This window comes from Eublepharis macularius, chromosome 16 (genome assembly GCF_028583425.1).
Source record: "Eublepharis macularius isolate TG4126 chromosome 16, MPM_Emac_v1.0, whole genome shotgun sequence".
NCBI classification, from domain to species: Eukaryota; Metazoa; Chordata; class Lepidosauria; order Squamata; family Eublepharidae; genus Eublepharis; species Eublepharis macularius.
In genome coordinates this window covers 19,955,578-19,973,355 of record NC_072805.1, presented here as the reverse complement: position 1 = coordinate 19,973,355, position 17,778 = coordinate 19,955,578, and the positions used below count along the sequence as shown (strand labels likewise).

Sequence of the window (17,778 nt, the reverse complement as noted above, 5' to 3'; positions counted from 1 at the left end):
TTTTATCCTTTGTGATGTCTGAATTCACGAATGCAGTTTGTTGGGTAGCACTGCCTGGCCACAGAGACAGCTGTGTGGGGAGGATGGCCTCCTGGCTGAGAAGCAAAGAGGAAATGAGAAGTAGACAAACAGGGTTTATGTAGTAGTCTGGTTTTGTTACTTACAAAGTATGTTGCACAAACCAGGATCTAAGCCAGTGAGCCCCAATGTGGGCTCACCAGTATTTCTTGATGCCCACATCCTTCCTCCTCAAAGCATCTCTTTTTCAAAGCAAAGAGCCAATTGTGGCTTTTTATTAGAGTAGAAAGTGCTTCACAAGAGCACAGGAGTGGAGACGGGCACGAACCAAAATACGAACCAAAATTAAGCATGAACCAGGCTGGTTTGTGGTTTGCGAACCACGGTTCGTCAGATCCCATTTCTGACGAACCATCATGAACTTTTAGGATGGTTTGTTTGGTTCATTTTTTGGTTTGTCACTGCAGACAGCCTGGTGCCAATCAATCAGTTTCCTAGGCAACAGGGGATGGACCTCTTGCAGACCTTCTGCTGACATGGAAGTGAACTTCTGCTGGCCCGGAAGTGACCTTCTGCTGACCTGGAAGTGATGATTTTCTGACCCAAAAGTGACGTTTTCATGAACCAAACGAACCGGTTCGCAAACCAGGGGCAGGTTTGTGAAAGTTCGTAGTTCATGAAATTTGACGAACCACGAACTGCATGGTTCGTTTTTTTTTCCGGTTTGCGCCCATCTCTACACAGGAGGCCTCACCTTTGTGCCTGCAAAAAAAGCACCCATTCATAAAGCAGCCATTTTGTTTTTGCTCTGGCTACCTCTTTCCAAAATTCTTAAATTGCCCACAGGTTTAACTAAGCCAAGGAGCAGAGTCCATCACAATGTCTGGATACAACCCCACAATCTCTCTTAACCCTCACAGAAGTATGTGGTGCTCAAACACATCTCAGAAGCAAATACACTGACAAGCTCTGCAGGATCCTGAATGTTCTCTTGCATTTTCTTGCCAGCTTGTGTGTTTTGATTATGATAACGACGGGGGCCATGACTTCATCGGGGAATTCCAGACCTCTGTTGCTAAGATGTGTGAAGCCCAAGATGCCTTTGTGGTAAGCGCTCAAGCATAGCATATTCTAAAGATCTTGGTGTGTACTCAGACCCATTTACTGGGTCTGCTGGCCCAGGTAGTCAAATAGACTGGCTGTAGCATGCGAGGGTCTTAGGCAGAGAGAGTCCTGCGGCCTAAGGTGCTCACAAATGGAGATGCGAAAGATTTGAACCTGTTGGGACTCTCTGCTTGTTCTCCTGAGCGGAGAAAACACAAAGGAAGGGAATCTTTCCCCAAGTGACTCTGATTTTGACCTTGGAAGCTTTTGAAATATTTTGGTAAGTGGACCCCATTTCCACAGTGGAATGTCTCAGTATGGCAGAACTTCTACTGATTTGCCTCACGAAGACTTTGAGGCAGGGTCACCACACATCCCTTTTGAGGGTGGAGAGCTCTAAGACCACACCTGCAGCACAGACAAGGATGCCAGACACTTGTTCAGGCTTGCGGAAGAAAAGAGCAGGCCTCCCACATGCTCGTTGCAGGGCCTTTCCCTGATGGGTTGTGGCAAAAATTCCTCACAATCCTCTCTACATGCTATACATTTGCCCACCTGCCACCCCAGCCAGCATGGTGTAGTAGTTAGAGTGCCAGACTAGGATCTGGGAGACCTGGGTTTGAATGGAATGGAAGCTTGCTTTGGGCCAGTTAAAACCTTTCAGCCTCACCTACCTCACAGGGTTGTTGTGAGGATAAAATGTTGGATGGGACAGCAATGTTATGAATTATGGGGTCCTGTTGAGGTGAAAAGTGGGTATAAATGAAGTAAGTAAAATTATTTCTGCTCCTTCTCTGCAGACCGGGGATGAGAATTGCTTCAGATAGGAAGAATGAGCTTGGTTTTCTTTCAGAAGCCCCATCCTTCCCGCAGGTGCTTTTCTAGAAAGCTTTTCTAGAAAGCACCTTCTCTGCAGACCGGGGATGAGAATTGCTTCAGATAGGAAGAATGAGCTTGGTTTTCTTTCAGAAGCCCCATCCTTCCCGCAGGTGCTTTTCTAGAAAAGCTAGGCTGGGGGAACGGTAGCAACTGGTGGGGAGGAGGTGGCAAAGAATAACATTCCGTTTATATACCACCCTTCAGGACAACTTAACGCCCACTCAGAGCAGTTTACAAAGTGTGTTGTTATTATCCTCACAACAATCACCCTGTGAGGTGGGTGGGACTGAGAGAGCTCCGAGAAGCTGTGACTGACTCAAGGTCACCCAGCTGGTTTCAAGCGGAGGAGTGGGGAATTAAACCCGGTTCTCCGGATTAGTGTCCTGCTGCTGTTAACCACTACACCACATGGCAACCACAAGATGATCATGTTCAGAACATGTTTGTGCGTTTTGCCTTCTCTTTCCTCCTGTCTCTGCACCCCCCCCCCCTTGGTTCCTGTGTGGCAATTATGAGTGTAAAAGTGAAATGAGGGAGCCCACTTGTGTCCCCCTTTCTTACCCTGAGTGCAGATGAGTTTGTGATTTTGTAGCTGTTTCTGGTTTCACCTGTTGGGGATTGCGGTTGTAGTGTCGCTGACAAGATTACTCCTTGCTGAGTGCCTTGGAGCTGAGAAGGTAGAAAGAGGCAGGTGATGCGCCCAGCAAGGCAATAGGATTGCACTGTAAGGCTGCCATCCTACACATTCTTAACTGGGAATAAGCTGCACAGAACAAAGTGAACTTCCCTCTGAGTAAACACACATAGGTTTGCTCAGTTAATCTACAACATCTAAAAATAATTACTAGTTAAGCTAAACTTTTGCTCAGACCCCACACTCACAAACACGGTTGAATAGGCAGAGGTAGTAAGAACATTCTTATATCTAACAGCCACATCATGGCTCCCTGGCATATCTGCTCGTGAATAGCTAAGATTCTGCAAACTAGGGTGGGATGCAGGAGGGAGTCTGTAGAAATCTGTTGAATTGGAAATGAATTTACAAAATGGTAGACATTTTCAGGGCTCATTTTGAGGGGGAACGCACAGGAATGCAGTTGCGGCAGTTCTCCAAAGAGGTCACATGTCAGGTGGCCCCGCCCACCTGACTTTCGGCCATTTTGGGCCTGTTTCGGCCTGGATTGGGGCCGAAACAGCCTGGATCGGATTGATGCCGGGCGGGGGAACACTCCCCTGCCCAGCTGTTTTGCCCCCAAACCAGGCCCCAAAGGGCCCCAAATAGCCACTTTCGGTCATTTAGGGCCCCTTTTGAGCCTAATTTCGGCCCTGAATGGCCAGGACTGCGTCCAAAACAGCCAGGATAGGTGATGTCAGGAGGTGTGGCATATGCAAATCAGTTATGCTAATGACACGTTTCTGGTGATGTCAGGGCGCGTAGCATATGCTGATGAGTTCTGCTGATGAGTTATGCTAATGAGTTCCTCCAGCTCTTTTTCTACGAAATGACCCCTGGACATTTTAATCCCCTTTCAGTTCAGTGGGATCACCCCAGCGGTTGGAAAGATAATGGCATCAATCCTTCTCCGATCATAGTGAATGCATAGATTTGAAAGGCTTTCCTTTGCTTCTTAATAATGCCTGAACCAGCCGGGGTTTTAAATGGCCAGTCACAGTTGGTGTGCGTATTGATTTCAAAACTCATCGAGGCTAGTAATAAAACCTCCGTTTTCTCTCCTGTGCAAGTCATGGGCTTTTTTGCATTTGTGTGTGTTTGAGTGAGCGAGAGAGAAAATATGCTTCTGGGTGGAAAGAGAAAGTCCTTTCAGAGAGACTGTTGGGGTGCTTCTGTGTATAAAATTCAACAATAAAGCCAGGTACATGCCGTTGTTTACCCAGTGAGTAATCAGCGTCTGCCCCCTCCATCCACTTTTCCCAAGTTCGCAATCCTGCTGTGCTCATCTGTTGTTTCCACTTTTGTCTCTGTTGGGTACCAAGGGCTTCTGAATGCAGTTACTTGCTTTAAATAGCTCAGGAAGGTCCTTTATTCATAACCCCAGGCACTAAAGCCTGTTGTAGGATGCAATTCCAAGTTCGATGGCCTGGATGCAGGCAGAACCCTCTCTCCCCCTGCCCCCAGCAACACAGTTTTGCTCAAATGAACTGGCCTCGCCTCCCCCCTTCCTCATTCTAGTTTTTCAGGCCTTCTGTCAGCCCCGTGTTTACTGAAAGTGTGCTAGAAGAGGCCTAATATTTCTTAGGGTGTTTTTTTTAAATTTCCGTGCCGCTCCTACAGTGCAAATATAAAGCTCCTCTCAGTCAGGCAAACAGCAGGCAGAAGAGCAGCTTGGTAGGTATCAAGAGACGCTTCCCTCAGGGACAAATTGTACCACATAAGGGAGAGCAGCATTTCTAAAACAAACAGGGTAGGGCTGTTGCCTGATCAGGCTCCGTGTACACATTACACAGGCCTTGTGTTTGTTGAGGTACGACACAAGGACTGTACAACATGTTCAATGGGAGTTTTGTGCCTCCCAGCGCACAATGGCTTTTTTCTGTTTGCAGCCACAGCATGCCCGGGTGGCCAAGTCTTCCGCTATGGTGGGAGAAAAATAAACAAATCCATCGTCGGGCCTATGGCATGATATCACTTCTAGGGAAAACCCGGAAGCAGTATTAGTCGTCTCTAGGAATCACTGAAAACTCTATTTTTTTACCATAGCTATTCTGGCATTCCTAGAGAGGCATGATGTCACTGCTGGGTTTTCCCTGGAAGTAGGGTTGCCAGCCTCCAGGTGGTAGCTGGAGATCTCCCGGAATTACAACTGGTCTCCAGGCCACAGAGATGGGTTCCCCTGGAGAAAATGGCTGCTTTGGAGGGTGGACTCTATGGAATTATACCATGCTGAGGTCTTTTCCCTCCCCAAAGCCTGCCTTCTCCAGGATTCACCCCCCAAATCTCCAGGAATTTCCCAACTTGGAGCTGGAAACCCTACCTGGTCACTGGTGCTCTCCCATGTCCCCGCCCTTCTGACTCCCACTAGTTGCCAGACCATGCTTGGCAAACTTTGCAGCATGCCAGAAGAAGCAGCTGTATCCTCTTAGGGTGACCAAGTGCATGCCTGGAACTCCTGGGAGACTTGCGGGGGGGGGGGGCGCATGGGAAATGATATCACCAACACTGGAACCTGGAAGTGACATCACCAACACTCTAAGATGGCATGATCTCTGTGGTAAAAACCATAGAGTTTAGGAAGATTCTAGAACATCATTGACTTCCTCCCTGCCCTTCTGCTCAATTGATTGGACGGGATGGTGGAATGTCAGCCCACAGATAGTGTGGAAATGGTAACCCTACCTTCTCCTGCTCCTATTTTCATGTCCTCAAACTGCCCTATGGAACCACGTTGGCTCTGTTGTGAAACTTACGTGTAAGCCACATAAATAATGTGATTTTCACCCCAGAGCCAATATCAGATCTGGGGGGTGGTTTGCACGTGCAAAAATAGAATTGAGGAAGGGAGGCTACAGCCACTTCTCTGAATGTGCTGTGGTCACAAACAGGATAGTGCATCTGGGAGGCACAGAATTCCTGTTGCATGTGTGATGCAAAGTCTTCGTGTTGGTCCCCAACAAACACAAGGACTTTGTAATGTGTTGATAGTGCCTTAGCATCTAATTGGCTCTCCTTGAAAGGAATTGAGGCCAATACAATGTTGGACTAGGATCTGGGAGACCTGGTTTCAAAACCCTGCTCTGGCCTGAAGCTTGCTAGTCACTTTATCTCAGCCTAACTTACCTAACAATATCTACAGGCTGTCCTGCAGATATGAGGGGCCAAAGCACTTTGCTACCGCTTACACGTCTTTCATAGAGGGAGAATTTGTTTTCAGGAAGCCTTTGCATTTAACTCCCATCTGTCTGTCTTACAGGTAGAATTTGAGTGCATTAACCCCAAAAAACAGAAGAAGAAACGGAGCTATAAGAACTCCGGCATCATCATAGTGAAATCCTGCAAAGTAAGTGATGAATGCAAACTCTGAAGATTTTGCTCAAACGTGTAAGTTAAAATCCTGGCAGTTGATTCTTGTAGGGGAAAGTAGCTTTGGTGGGGAGAATAGAGGGAGGGAAGCTGGACAGGGCAAGATTTTTGCCATGTTTCTAGCTATGGGAGTGGGGGTTGTAGCAGAGAAATGGTCATCAACAGGGCTTTTTTCTGGGAAAAGAGGTGGTGGAACTCAGTGGGTTGCCCTCGGAGAAAATGGTCACATGGCTGGTAGCCCCGCCCCCTGATCTCCAGTCAGAGGGGAGTTGAGATTGCCCTCCGCACGAGGGCAATCTCAACTCCCCTCTGTCTGGAAATCAGGGGGCGGGGCCACCAGCCATGTGACCATTTTCAAGAGGTTCCGGAATTCCGTTCCCCCGCATTCCCCCTGAGAAAAAGCCCTGGTCATCAAGAAAGAGTTAAGTGTAGTCTCTTTGCCCTCTTTTCTCTCTTCTCTGCAGCAAGGAAAGCTGCTTTTTCTTGACTGAAGTAGCAGTTGTGAGTTTTTAATACAACACATTTTGAGTTTAGGGTGTCCATAAGGCCCAGTCAGTCTCTTGTAATTAGTGATACGGACAGCAACTTCCAAAAAGTGTTATCATGTGTCTTGAATAGATTCTCAGATTCCAAAAAGGTTGCTTCCACACAGTTGTTTTTCCCTGCAAGGAAAGCCGATCAAAGGGGAACGCCCATGTGAATATTCCTCCTGAGTATGACTTCTGGTGTTCCCAGATAGTAAAGAGACCAGTAGCCGTGTTAGGCTGTAGTTGCAAAATAGTAAAAAGTCCAGTAGCACCTTTAAGACTAACCAGCTTATTTGTAGGATATGCTTTCGAGAACCACAGCTCTCTTCGTCAGATGCATCTGACAAAGAGAGCTGTGGTTCTTGAAAGCTGATGCTGCAATGAAGTGGGTTGGTCTGAAAGGTGCTACTGGACTTTTTACTATTTTGCAACTACAGCCTAACATGGCTAACTCCTCTGGTGTTCCCAGGGATTTGCCCTTTGAGCTGGAGAGAAACAGGCCTGGTTCAAAGGGGGCTCCTCTCAGAGTGCTTGTGGACACCCCCCCCCTTGCCGTTTTGGAGACAGGACTAAGCACCTCTTTCAAAAAATGTGATGCCACATGCCTCCCCTTCCCCCTCCCCCATTTAATCCTTTAAAGGTCTTTCCCTCCCTTCCCTGCTGAGCTGTGGGGAAAGGGAAAGTCTAAGGGAGGTTGTTCCAGTGTTGTGCACTTTTGTACAGGTGTGACAGGAGAAGAGGGGAGTAGCAATGAGTGACTCAGGAACTGATGTGTCCAGGGTGCATTTTCATGCCTCCGTGTGGAAGCAGTCAAAGGTAGCTGTGTTAGTTTGCAACAGCAAAGATGACAAGGAATCTTATGAGCCTCTAAAGACAAATAAGTTTATTGTAGCAGAAAAAAATCTGCCACAATAAATGCATCTTTCAAGTGCTATAAGAAGGTTTTTTTTTTTAACTGTGAATAATTCAAAGAAGGGAATTTCAAACGTTTAGCTGAGCAGAGCAGTAGGATACAGCCCTGGTGATTTTTGGTGCATGTTGTATTTGCATTAAACGTAGTTTGCTGCATGAGCCATAACGGGGATTGCAATATGTCCATGCATGCTCAGTGTTTGATTCTTGCAACTTCGAGTGGTTTGCTTCTGTAAATAGGTTATCTCAGGCAGAACACCACAGCTAAATAGCAATGCAGTTATCAGGTTTCCATGAATTGAGTCATATTCACTCAGGTGTGAACTGGCCCTGAGTAAAGTTGTGTGCGTGTACTGTATTTGGGCAGCTGGACACTGAAATGCATCAGACTCTCTCTGACCGAGCTCTGGAATGTCTTAAGACTGTTCATCCGTTGGCTCTGTGGTTAAATTATAAATGCCAGCTCAGAATGCCAAGATATGGGTAGAAGTTTATGAAAATCCTAACTATGGGCAAAGAAAAATGCTTGGTTTTGCAGGCTTTTAAATTCAAGACTCCAATCCCCTAACCCAAATCTCTGTTCCTCCATTTTTGTCTCTGGGTTAGTAACAGGAGGCACCTTAAATACTAATAAACTTTATTCCAGCGTAAGCTTTCATGAGTCAGAGCTCACTTCATCAGATGCACTGGAGTGTAAATCCATCAGGCCAATTTATATACTCAATGGAAAGGTGTAGGGGATGTTAAAATAAGGAGACAATTCAAAACAAGATCCAGTTCCAAAATCAAATGGCACCTTCCACAGGGGCAGATTTACTTACTTCTTTTATGCCCTACCTTTCTCCCCAGGGGGGACCCCAAAGTGGTTTAAAACATTCTCTCCACTTTTTATTTTATTCTCACAACAACCCTGTGAGGTAGGTTAGCCCAGCTGGCTTCCATGGCCAAGTGGGGATTGAACTGGGTCTCCCAGATCCTACTCAGACACTCTAACCACTACACCATGCTGGGTTTGCCCTGGGGTCTTCTACTTTTTGACCCTACATTAACTTCCAGTTAACTTCTAACTGACTGTAAGAATTAACTAGGGCTTCCTGTGAGCAGTCCATTTATCACTGGGGAAGATTGTGCCAGGGGTCCCCTGCGGACATTCCGTCAGGTGTCAATTGCTGAGTGATTGACGAGCCGGGTGCAATTCTTATTAATGAATGTCCCTTCAAGAACTCTTGCTAAACACTGTATTAACTTGATTTCCCCAGGTAACCGCTGTAGTCACCTCTGATGAAGTAGGTAATAATGGCAGAGTTCATGCTCTGCAAATTAAAAATATAATTAGTCGAAGAGGTGCAGTCTGATTTCCTTAATGTTCTTGTTGCCTTTTTTTTCCGGAGGATGGAATTGACCATTGGGGGCTGATTTGATGACCTAGTAAGCTGAGACTAGTGGAGTCCAGGGGGAAAAAACCTGCTAATGAGAGGAGAGAAACCCATAATGGTGCAGGGGTTCTGGAGCTGAAGTCTAGTTTTTAAACCGTTCTAGGGCTGTTAACAAGCTTTGTAGCTGTTTTAGCATCAATATATTTTTTTCCTGCAAGGCCTTCCATTAGGTGGAATTCTATTGCATTTCTAAATCAAAAAGCCCCTCGTGGATGCAAGTGACCAGCGGTCACTAGCAACGTCTCTACAAAACACGATCCCTGGCAATGTTTGGCATACTGCTTTGCCATTGCTTCCAAAAATCGATAAGTTACCCAGATTTTGTGGGAAAGGCAAAAATCAGGCAAAAAGAAGACCATCATTTTGAATGTGGTCCTGGGTGCAAATAATTCCAAGCATTGTGCAAAAGCAACCTGCTCTTTACATTGAAATCATATCTTCTCTCCTACTCCCTCCCTTTCTCATCTCTTTAAATGCCTTTTGAAGATCACCAGAGATTACTCTTTCTTGGACTACATCCTTGGGGGCTGCCAGCTAATGTTTACGGTAAGGACTTTGCCTTTTTCATTCATTCAGCTGTAATAAATACGATATTGGGGGCGGGAGGTGCTATGTTAAAGTCCCAATAATAATTCAAGCATTAGGGATGCTTAATGGGTGGGAATTGGTTTAAGCCACCAGGCGGAAATAAGCCTCCTTCACACACTTAACTTCTTGAGTGTCCTTTTCCCCAGTTTCTATCCCTTGAGGCTTTGGGGGGGGGGGCTTCTTCCACACAGCATGCTTCTGCTTCGGGGGAGGGGCGAGATTCCAGATGCGGTTTCTGAGCATGATGCAAGGCGCTCTCAGGAAAAACCTCCTTTGCTCCAACTTGAAAGGGGAGAAACAACAGGGGGGCTGTGGTGGAAGCTCTGCCACAGCCAGTCCTGAGCTCTGCCTTAAAAACGGTGGAGCTAAGTTAGGGTTGCCAACTCTGGGTTGGAAAATTCCTGGAGATTTGGGGATGGAGCCTGGAAAGAGTGGGGTTTGGGGAGGGGAGTATCGTGCATTAGAATTGCCCCTCCCAGGCAGCCGTTTTCTCCCGGAGAACTGATCTCTGCAGCCTAGAGATCAGTTGTAATTTTGGGAAGTCTCCAGCCACCGCCTAGAGGTTGGCAAAACTCTTTTGCAGGCTGAAGAACACTGGTTTCTGAAGACTGGAGGCAGTGAATTCTGAATTGCCTGAAGGGTAGTTTGCTTGCTGTTACCAGTTTAAAATCTACCGTTTTGTGCAGTGATACGATTGCTTTAGAATGCAGCTATTTTATTCACTTGGATTGAGGCTTGTGTACCATTTAGAGAATAAATGGAAGAGAATATATACCATGCAGAGCCTTCATTTCACCCACCAGTTCTACTTAATCCAATCGCAAACAGAATTCACCTGCCCAAGTAGGAATAATTTGTGGATATGAAGCGATGTGGCAGTGACCTGGAGGAATTTACGGATCCTTTGCGTAGGCAAACACTGTAGATTTCAGAGTCTGTGTCCTTTCAGCCCTTATTCCAATTGCAAATGAGGCATGGAGTAAAACTATTCATGACATCAGTCCAGCTATTGTGTGTATTCCAGAAAACGCCCCCCCCAAGTCCCCCCTCTTAGGCTGCTGCAATTTCTTTCCCCATTTTACTGCCAAAGTCCAAAGGGGAAGCATGTCCAACTATGTCATCAGTTTCCTCATAAATCTTGATTATTTTAGGAATGTCCCCCCCACACACACACACGTTTGCACACTGTGAATAAATCCTGGATGACCTTATTACTTGAGCAAATGACTAAACGTGCCTTAGTTAGGCAGGTCCCGCACACGTGCAGCAAGGGGTGGCTGAAGGATTTTGGTGCTTCAGACGGAAAATCTAAATGTCATTCCCCCATGCGCACACTAATTAACAAACCCTGAAGTTTTCCTACATAATCTTTGCAACGAACAGGAAATGCTGTTCATCTAATCTTGTGCAGGAGGACGTGTCGGTGGATTCTGCCTGCTTGAAATATGCAGCTCTCATATGTTGCCCATAATCTGTAGTCTTTCAACTCACACTATACACTTCTTACTCTCTTATCAGGTGAATCAGGGAGCGTGTGTCTTAGCTGCGTTCGGGGGAGAATAGGTCTTACAAAACGCGCACACACAGCAAATGTGCTGCTGGGATTTCAAAGAACTGCACACAATACAATAAAAGCTTTTGATAAAATAAAAGGTTTTGAAGAGATGAGGCTTCACCACACAGGAGGGGATCGCCTCGTTGATCTTTCTCACTTTTTTAAAAAAGTAAGTTTTGAGTGCTTGATTCATGTATTAAAGAACCACGCCATTTCTGGATATTTTTAAACTCTTAAAATGTTACAAAATATCTCTCAGCGGGAGACTGAACCTGTCATTTTGTCTCCTTGCATCGCAGACAGCATCTGACTCATACAGACTAGGCAAAGGTTAGCACCTCCTGTCCATAAAATGCAAACTGCAGCCTCAGTTTGTCTCAGGGTCGTGCAGTAAAGGCTTTAATCCTTCAGTCTCCAGTTGATTTTGCTGTTAGAATGATGGCTCTGTGTTATTAGCATTTTAAAGGGGGTGGGGGAGGAATGCCTGTTTTTAAAGAACACTTTTTCCCTCCTTCAAAATCCTAACACAGCAAGAAGTCAAGTTTCAAACAGCAAAATTGAGATTGAAGGCATTAAATCCCCCTGTCCCTTTCCTGCATGACCCAGAGGTAAATTGAGGCTGCATGGAGCCCCCAGTTTGCATATTATGAATGGAGGATGATGCATGATCTTCATCTCATCAAATTGAGCTCTAAGGAGGACTCTTGGCCCTCTTTTGCACACCAACCACCATTGCAATTGCTATGTCAAAGAATCATAAGGTTGGGACCTCCAGGGTCATCTAGTCCACTCTCCAGCACAATGCAGGAAATTCACAACTATCTCCCCTCCCCACACCCCCAGTGCCCCCTGCTCCATGCCCAGAAGATGGCAAAACACTGTCAGGATCCCTAGCCGAGCTGGCCTGGGGAAAGTTGCTTCCTGACCCCAAAGTGGCGATCGGCATTACCCTGGGCATGTAAGAAGGGCCCATGAGAACTAAGCACTGATGTAAACCTTCCTGCCCTCCCTCTCATGATCTGCCAAGGTTCACAGAATCAGCACTGCTGTCAGATAGCTATATAGCCTCTGTTTAAAAAACTCCAAAGAAGGAAAGCCCACCACCTCCCAAGAAAGCCTGTTCCACTGAGGGACCGCTGTAACTGTTGTGAAGTCTTCCTAAAGTCTAGCCCAAACTCTTTTGATATAATTTCAACCCATCGGTTCTGTTCTGACCTTCTGGGGCAATAGAAAACAACTCCATGCCATCCTCCATACCTGTCATCAGCAGGAAGAATCCTGTTCTCTGATGTGGAAGATACTTTGCATTGGATGTCTAGAAATTGATCTCCCAGACCAACACAAATGAGCTGCCAAGCAGAGCGCAGTCCACTGGCCTTGGCTTGTGGCTTGCCAGGAGCTTAGCAATCACTGCCGGCATCCCTTTTGTAGGCGGGCAGCAAGGAGTGGAGTTTTATTGAGCTTTCAGTGGACTGTTTGCCTTGGAGCATCACAGCTTCTGCATGCCGGCGTTGTCCCCAAACCAAAATTCTACTGCAAGAGCAAGTGCTTGAACACCATGCAATAGGCAATGTATCTCTGTGCTAAAACAAGAGAACAGAAAGGCCCTAACTCTTTGGGATATTAGACCCGTAAATATATCCCTTGACTTCTTTTTGCATTACTTATTTTTGAAGATAAGAGAAGCAATAACTTTGTGTAAGTATAAATTGGCCGTGTTTGACATCTTGAAAGTGGAGAGGCTGTGGCTCATGGGAAGAGCCTCTGTTTTGCATGCAGAAGGTCCCAGGTTCAGTCCCCAGCATCTCCGGTCGGAAAGGACCAGGCAGTGGGTGATGTGACAGGTCCGTACCGGAGACCCTGCAGAGCTGCTGCCAGCTTGAGTTGCTTGGTCCATTGATGGACCAATGGTCTGATTCAGTATGAAGCAGCTTCTTGTGGAAATGAGTGCTGGATTTGACCCAACAAGAAGATCATCCTTCTCACTCTTTTCACAGGGGACTCTCTGGTTCATGGTAGGCCTTGTATTAATTTTTCTGCCAGTTTCCTCCTGGGAGGTTTGCTAAACTTGTAACTTGCATGCCGCAAGAGACGTTGCATCCCTCTTCCTGCTTTCACTGCATGCTAGTTCCATTTATGGGATTTGTGCCAGAAACAAACAAAATAAACATCTGGTGCTTTGTAACAGGAGTTTTGCGCGATGTTTCCCCTCCCTCAGTTGCCCCAAACTTCTGTTTCTGAATGCAGCACACAGGGTTTTGTGCCTACATTTGCGCACGCATGCACACACTGAGCATCTGAATTGTTGTTTGTTGTTTTGGTTTGCAGAGGCACAAAGGGGAAGGGAGGAAGAGTTGCCATAGAAACAGGGATAAGTACAAGTGCATTGCACACGCAGGCAAACTATTGCATCAAGGCTTGCTGGCGCAAAAGAGGGGAATAATGGTTTATTTGACAGCTAAATAAGCAAGTACTAAAAGTGAGGAATCATCTGTCCAAAGCTTTAGCCAGTAAAGAACCGGAGTGCCTGTGGCAGGTATGAGAGCCATGCAATAACACCCTAGTGGCCAACTCGATAGCCCTTGTTTTCCCTTTGGTCAGTGTGCAGCAGTTGATGCTGTGACTTGAGAACATAGTGAAGAAGCAGTATATAAATGTACAAAATAAATATAATACGTTTTCCAAACACTGTTCTCTATCAGGGCCTGAATTGGGATTGAACTATTAAACTACTATTTTGGAAGCATCCCTTACAGGCACTTGGTAGGGAGGCATGGATACTGTCAACCTCTCTATGGACTCCAGTCAAGGAAGTGTCTACAAGGAATTATGAGGAAAGGGACTGAAAATAAAGCAGCCGATATTGCCATGCCCTTGTATAAAGCTATGGTGCAGCCTCATTTGGAATACTGTGTGCAATTCTGGTTGCTGTATCTCAAAAAAAGGATATTGCAGGGCTGGAAAAAGTATGAAAGAAGATCAGCCGAGATGATTAGGGGGTTGAGGCACCGTTTCTACAAGGAAGGGCTACAGATTCTGTGACTTCTCAACCTAGATAAAAGAAAGTGAAGAGAAGATACGATAGAGGTTTATAAAATTATGCATGGAGTGGAGAGAGGGAACTTTTTCTCCCTCTCCCATAATACTAGAACTCAGAGTCTCTATAGACGAGACATCTTACATGAGGATGCTCAAGTGATGAAGAGAGATGCAATGTTAGCTGGGAAATGTAGGAGCAGAAGGCTTTGTCACTTTCACCTCTCTACAAAGAGTTCCTCCGAGGGTCTGTTAATTTCCCATTCCCCTTCTCCTCCAGGCTGGAGGCAAAGAAGAAATAAACAGAGGGTTTATTTCCCCAAAGATCCTCTGAGCGATCTCGGGCTCTTTGTAGAGAGGTGAAAATGACAATGTACACACACACACTTTAAATTAGTCTGTATACATATCAGTGTATATATTCCCATCCCTCTACATCAAAAATAGATACAAAGTTTTTCTTTTAATACTTGCCAAAATGTTCTCTCTGTGTGTATGATGTTACTGAAGCTAGCCAATAGGCATCCATCACAGTCACATCTTTCCCCTGAAACTTGAGGAACTGGATTTGTCAGTATGCCAGGGTCTTGGAAACTTCAGTTCATGCAAAATGCAACAGCCTGTTATTTAGCTGGTGCACACCGGTATGAACATATAACAACTTCACTGGTTGCCTGTCTGTTCCCTGGCTCAGTTTAAGATGCTGGTTCTTACCTTCCTCGCGCTTCAAGTTCTGGGGTCCACCCTCCTGAAGGGCCACCTTCTCTTGGTCGTAGCCTCTGCACTACCTTCTCTTCCAACACTGTTTCTCACCATCCTGTCACATGGGGTGGAAGGATCACCGTTGGCTCAGATGTGGCCTGATCCCTCTGGGAACTGCCTACAATGTTTTAGGAAGACTTTTTTCAGAGGGCCATTAGCTGATTTGTTGATTAGTATCATGGGGTGTTTATAATATTGAGAAATTATCGATAGGGGCTTTGCAAGCAGTTACGGCCATTTGAAGGGGATTGAGCATGTGAGCATACATGTAAAATGTGTTGGGAACCTTTTATGGAGTTACGGCAAGTATCGATTGATTTTAAGTAAAATGAGATCTTGTTCTAGGAATTAAAATGTGCATATGTTCTCTCGGGTCGGCACTGGCCCTTTTGAACCAACTCTGCCGCAATGAAAACACTTCCTCTGTGTTTACTGTGACATGTCCATGTTCAGATCCCAGTTCCAGCTATGATTTTATTTCTGAGTGACTTTGAGCAAGTTGGTAATGCCCAGCCTAGCTTTCAGCTCCCCCAAATAACTTTGTCTGTTCCACAACACTTGCTCCAGAGATGGGCTGCTGATATGAGTGGCTTTTATCTTTCTTTTCAGGTCGGAATTGACTTCACAGCATCCAACGGGAATCCTCGGGACCCCACCTCTTTACACTACATCAACCCCATGGGAACAAATGAATACCTTTCAGCCATTTGGGCTGTGGGGCAGATCATACAAGACTACGACACGTATGTTCCATTTCCCCTGTTTGGTCCAGCCTTGTAAATCCATGAAGGAATAGGTCTTAACCATTTGGGGGGTATGTTTGCCATCCAGTTGCAGCCAGTGACCTCATCATGTTTTCAACGCGAGATGAACAGAGGTGGTTTGCCATTGCCTGCCTCTGTGTAGCGACTCTGGACTTCCTTGGTGGTCTCTCGAGATGGGCACGAACCAAAATATTAATCAAAGTTCGTCACAAATCGGGCCTTTTTTGGTTCGTGAACCGGTGGTTCGTAGGAGCTCATTTTCTAACGAACTGCAACGAACTGCTGTGACTTTAGAGCAGTTTGTTTGGTTCTTTTTTTGGTTTGTCACTGTAGACAGCCTGGCACCAATCAATCAGTTTCTTATGCAATGGAGGGGAGGGGGAGGGGCTTTCTGCAGACCTTTTGCTGCCATGGAAGTGATGGACCACTAACCGGTTCGCGAACCGGGCAATTTCATGCCGGTCCGTGGTTTGCAACGAACCACAAACTGTAGTGAGCCACCATTTTCCCTGTTCATGTCCATCTCTAGTGGTCTCACATCCAAGTATTAACCTGGGCTGATATTACTTAGCTTCTGGTGGCTAAGTTTCTCCATTCTGCTTTGAAGTTGCGTCAAAGGATATCACGGAAATAAGCTCTAAACGTATTTATGTATTTGTAATGCAGTATTGTTTTAACTTTGTTCTTTCTTTTTTGTAAGTGGATAACTTGAATTGCTGCTATATGCCAATAAAGGCTAACTTGAACTTGAACTTGAACCTACTTAGCTTGTGAGATCTGATGAGATTGGGCTAGCCTAGCAGCCTAATAGCCCAGAGTAGCCTGATCTTGTCAGAGCATGGAAGCTAAGCAGTGTCGGACATGGTTAATATTTGGATGGGAGACCACCAAGGAAAACGGGTTGCTATATGGAGGAAAGCGACAGCAAACTGCCTCTGCTTATCTCTTGCCTTGAAAACCCATGGTCCCGGGGTTGTTGCCATCAGTCGCTTGTGACTTCACAGCACACAGTTATTATTATCCATTGTCATCGGACATGAAATTAAAGATTCTAGTATTGAGATCTGCTTTATAATGGTTCTGTTGCTGGTTTTATTGCTGATGGGTGTTAGTGCTTTATATAGTTTTAACACAATGTCAGTTTGGTTTTAATCATCAGCTGCCCCAAGCAGACCTCTGGAGAGGCAGCATATGAATTTTCTCAATAAAATAAAAACAAACAAATAAACTAACCCTCGCTGTTCAGATGCAATATACTGAAACACCGCTGGAAAAAACATGGTGCCCTTACTTTGGCAAGGGAATGCTGGACTAGATTGATCTTATTTTCATTCAGGAAGCCTCTCCTTATATTCCTCAATTCTCCACCGAATTCTGCATGCTGCTCCTAATCATAGTCGACAGCCCATCAGTGCTATTTACAAAGCTGTGTATTTATTTATCCATTTGAGTTATACCTTGCTTTTCAGCCGAGTTTAATCCCCCCAGTTTACACCTATTAAAAACCCATCTTGAAGATGCAATATAAGATATTCATGGGTATTTGTATTCCATTTCAAATGGGTTATCTGGCGCACAGTCCAAGAATCTCTGACAACCTTTTCTGATTTCCCACCCCCATTTTCTAGCTCTTACGATAGTGAGAAACAAAATGTATAATTGGTTTTCAAAAACCAGAGAAGAGCTTCAGTGCAGCAGAGCGCCAGCACCCTGTGTATCTTTTTAAGTCTTTGTCTAGATTAGCTGGATAAATAGTTTATTTCTTGAATCATTTGTATGTTGCTTTTCTCCCCAATGGGGAATCAAAGCAGTTTACAATACAAAAATGCAATGTAAACACGCACATGAGAGAAGGGGAGGGAGGGGGCCTCTAAATGCAGGACAAGTCTTTCTGCCAACAAATCTTATCCCCACAGATCCAGGTCACATCCCTCAGGCTAAAAGCAATGACCAAGATTCCTTCGGCTCATGGCCTTTGGATTGTGCCTCTAGGCCAGCTCAGGCATAAGAAGGTCACCTTTAAGAATCTCTCTACACAAGAATCTCTCTACACGTGTCGGGAGATATAAAGTTATCCGGGAAGGGTAGTTTAAAAAGACAGAGCCGCCGGCAGGATAATGACTTTGCTATACACTGGAGCTGTGTGAAGGGGCCAGAA

The 17,778-nt window shown here is 45.6% G+C and overlaps 1 protein-coding gene across 1 annotated transcript in view; it reads left to right on the top strand.

Moving 5' to 3' along the window:
• CPNE2 (copine 2) overlaps positions 1–17,778 on the top strand; it is a 148,691-nt gene that overhangs the window by 109,076 nt on the left and 21,837 nt on the right. The window contains exons 8-11 of the mRNA XM_055000585.1: positions 1,027–1,125; positions 5,931–6,017; positions 9,402–9,461; positions 15,466–15,599. Of these exons, the coding sequence (XP_054856560.1) occupies positions 1,027–1,125; positions 5,931–6,017; positions 9,402–9,461; positions 15,466–15,599 (380 nt within the window). The remainder of the gene's footprint in view (positions 1–1,026; positions 1,126–5,930; positions 6,018–9,401; positions 9,462–15,465; positions 15,600–17,778) is intronic.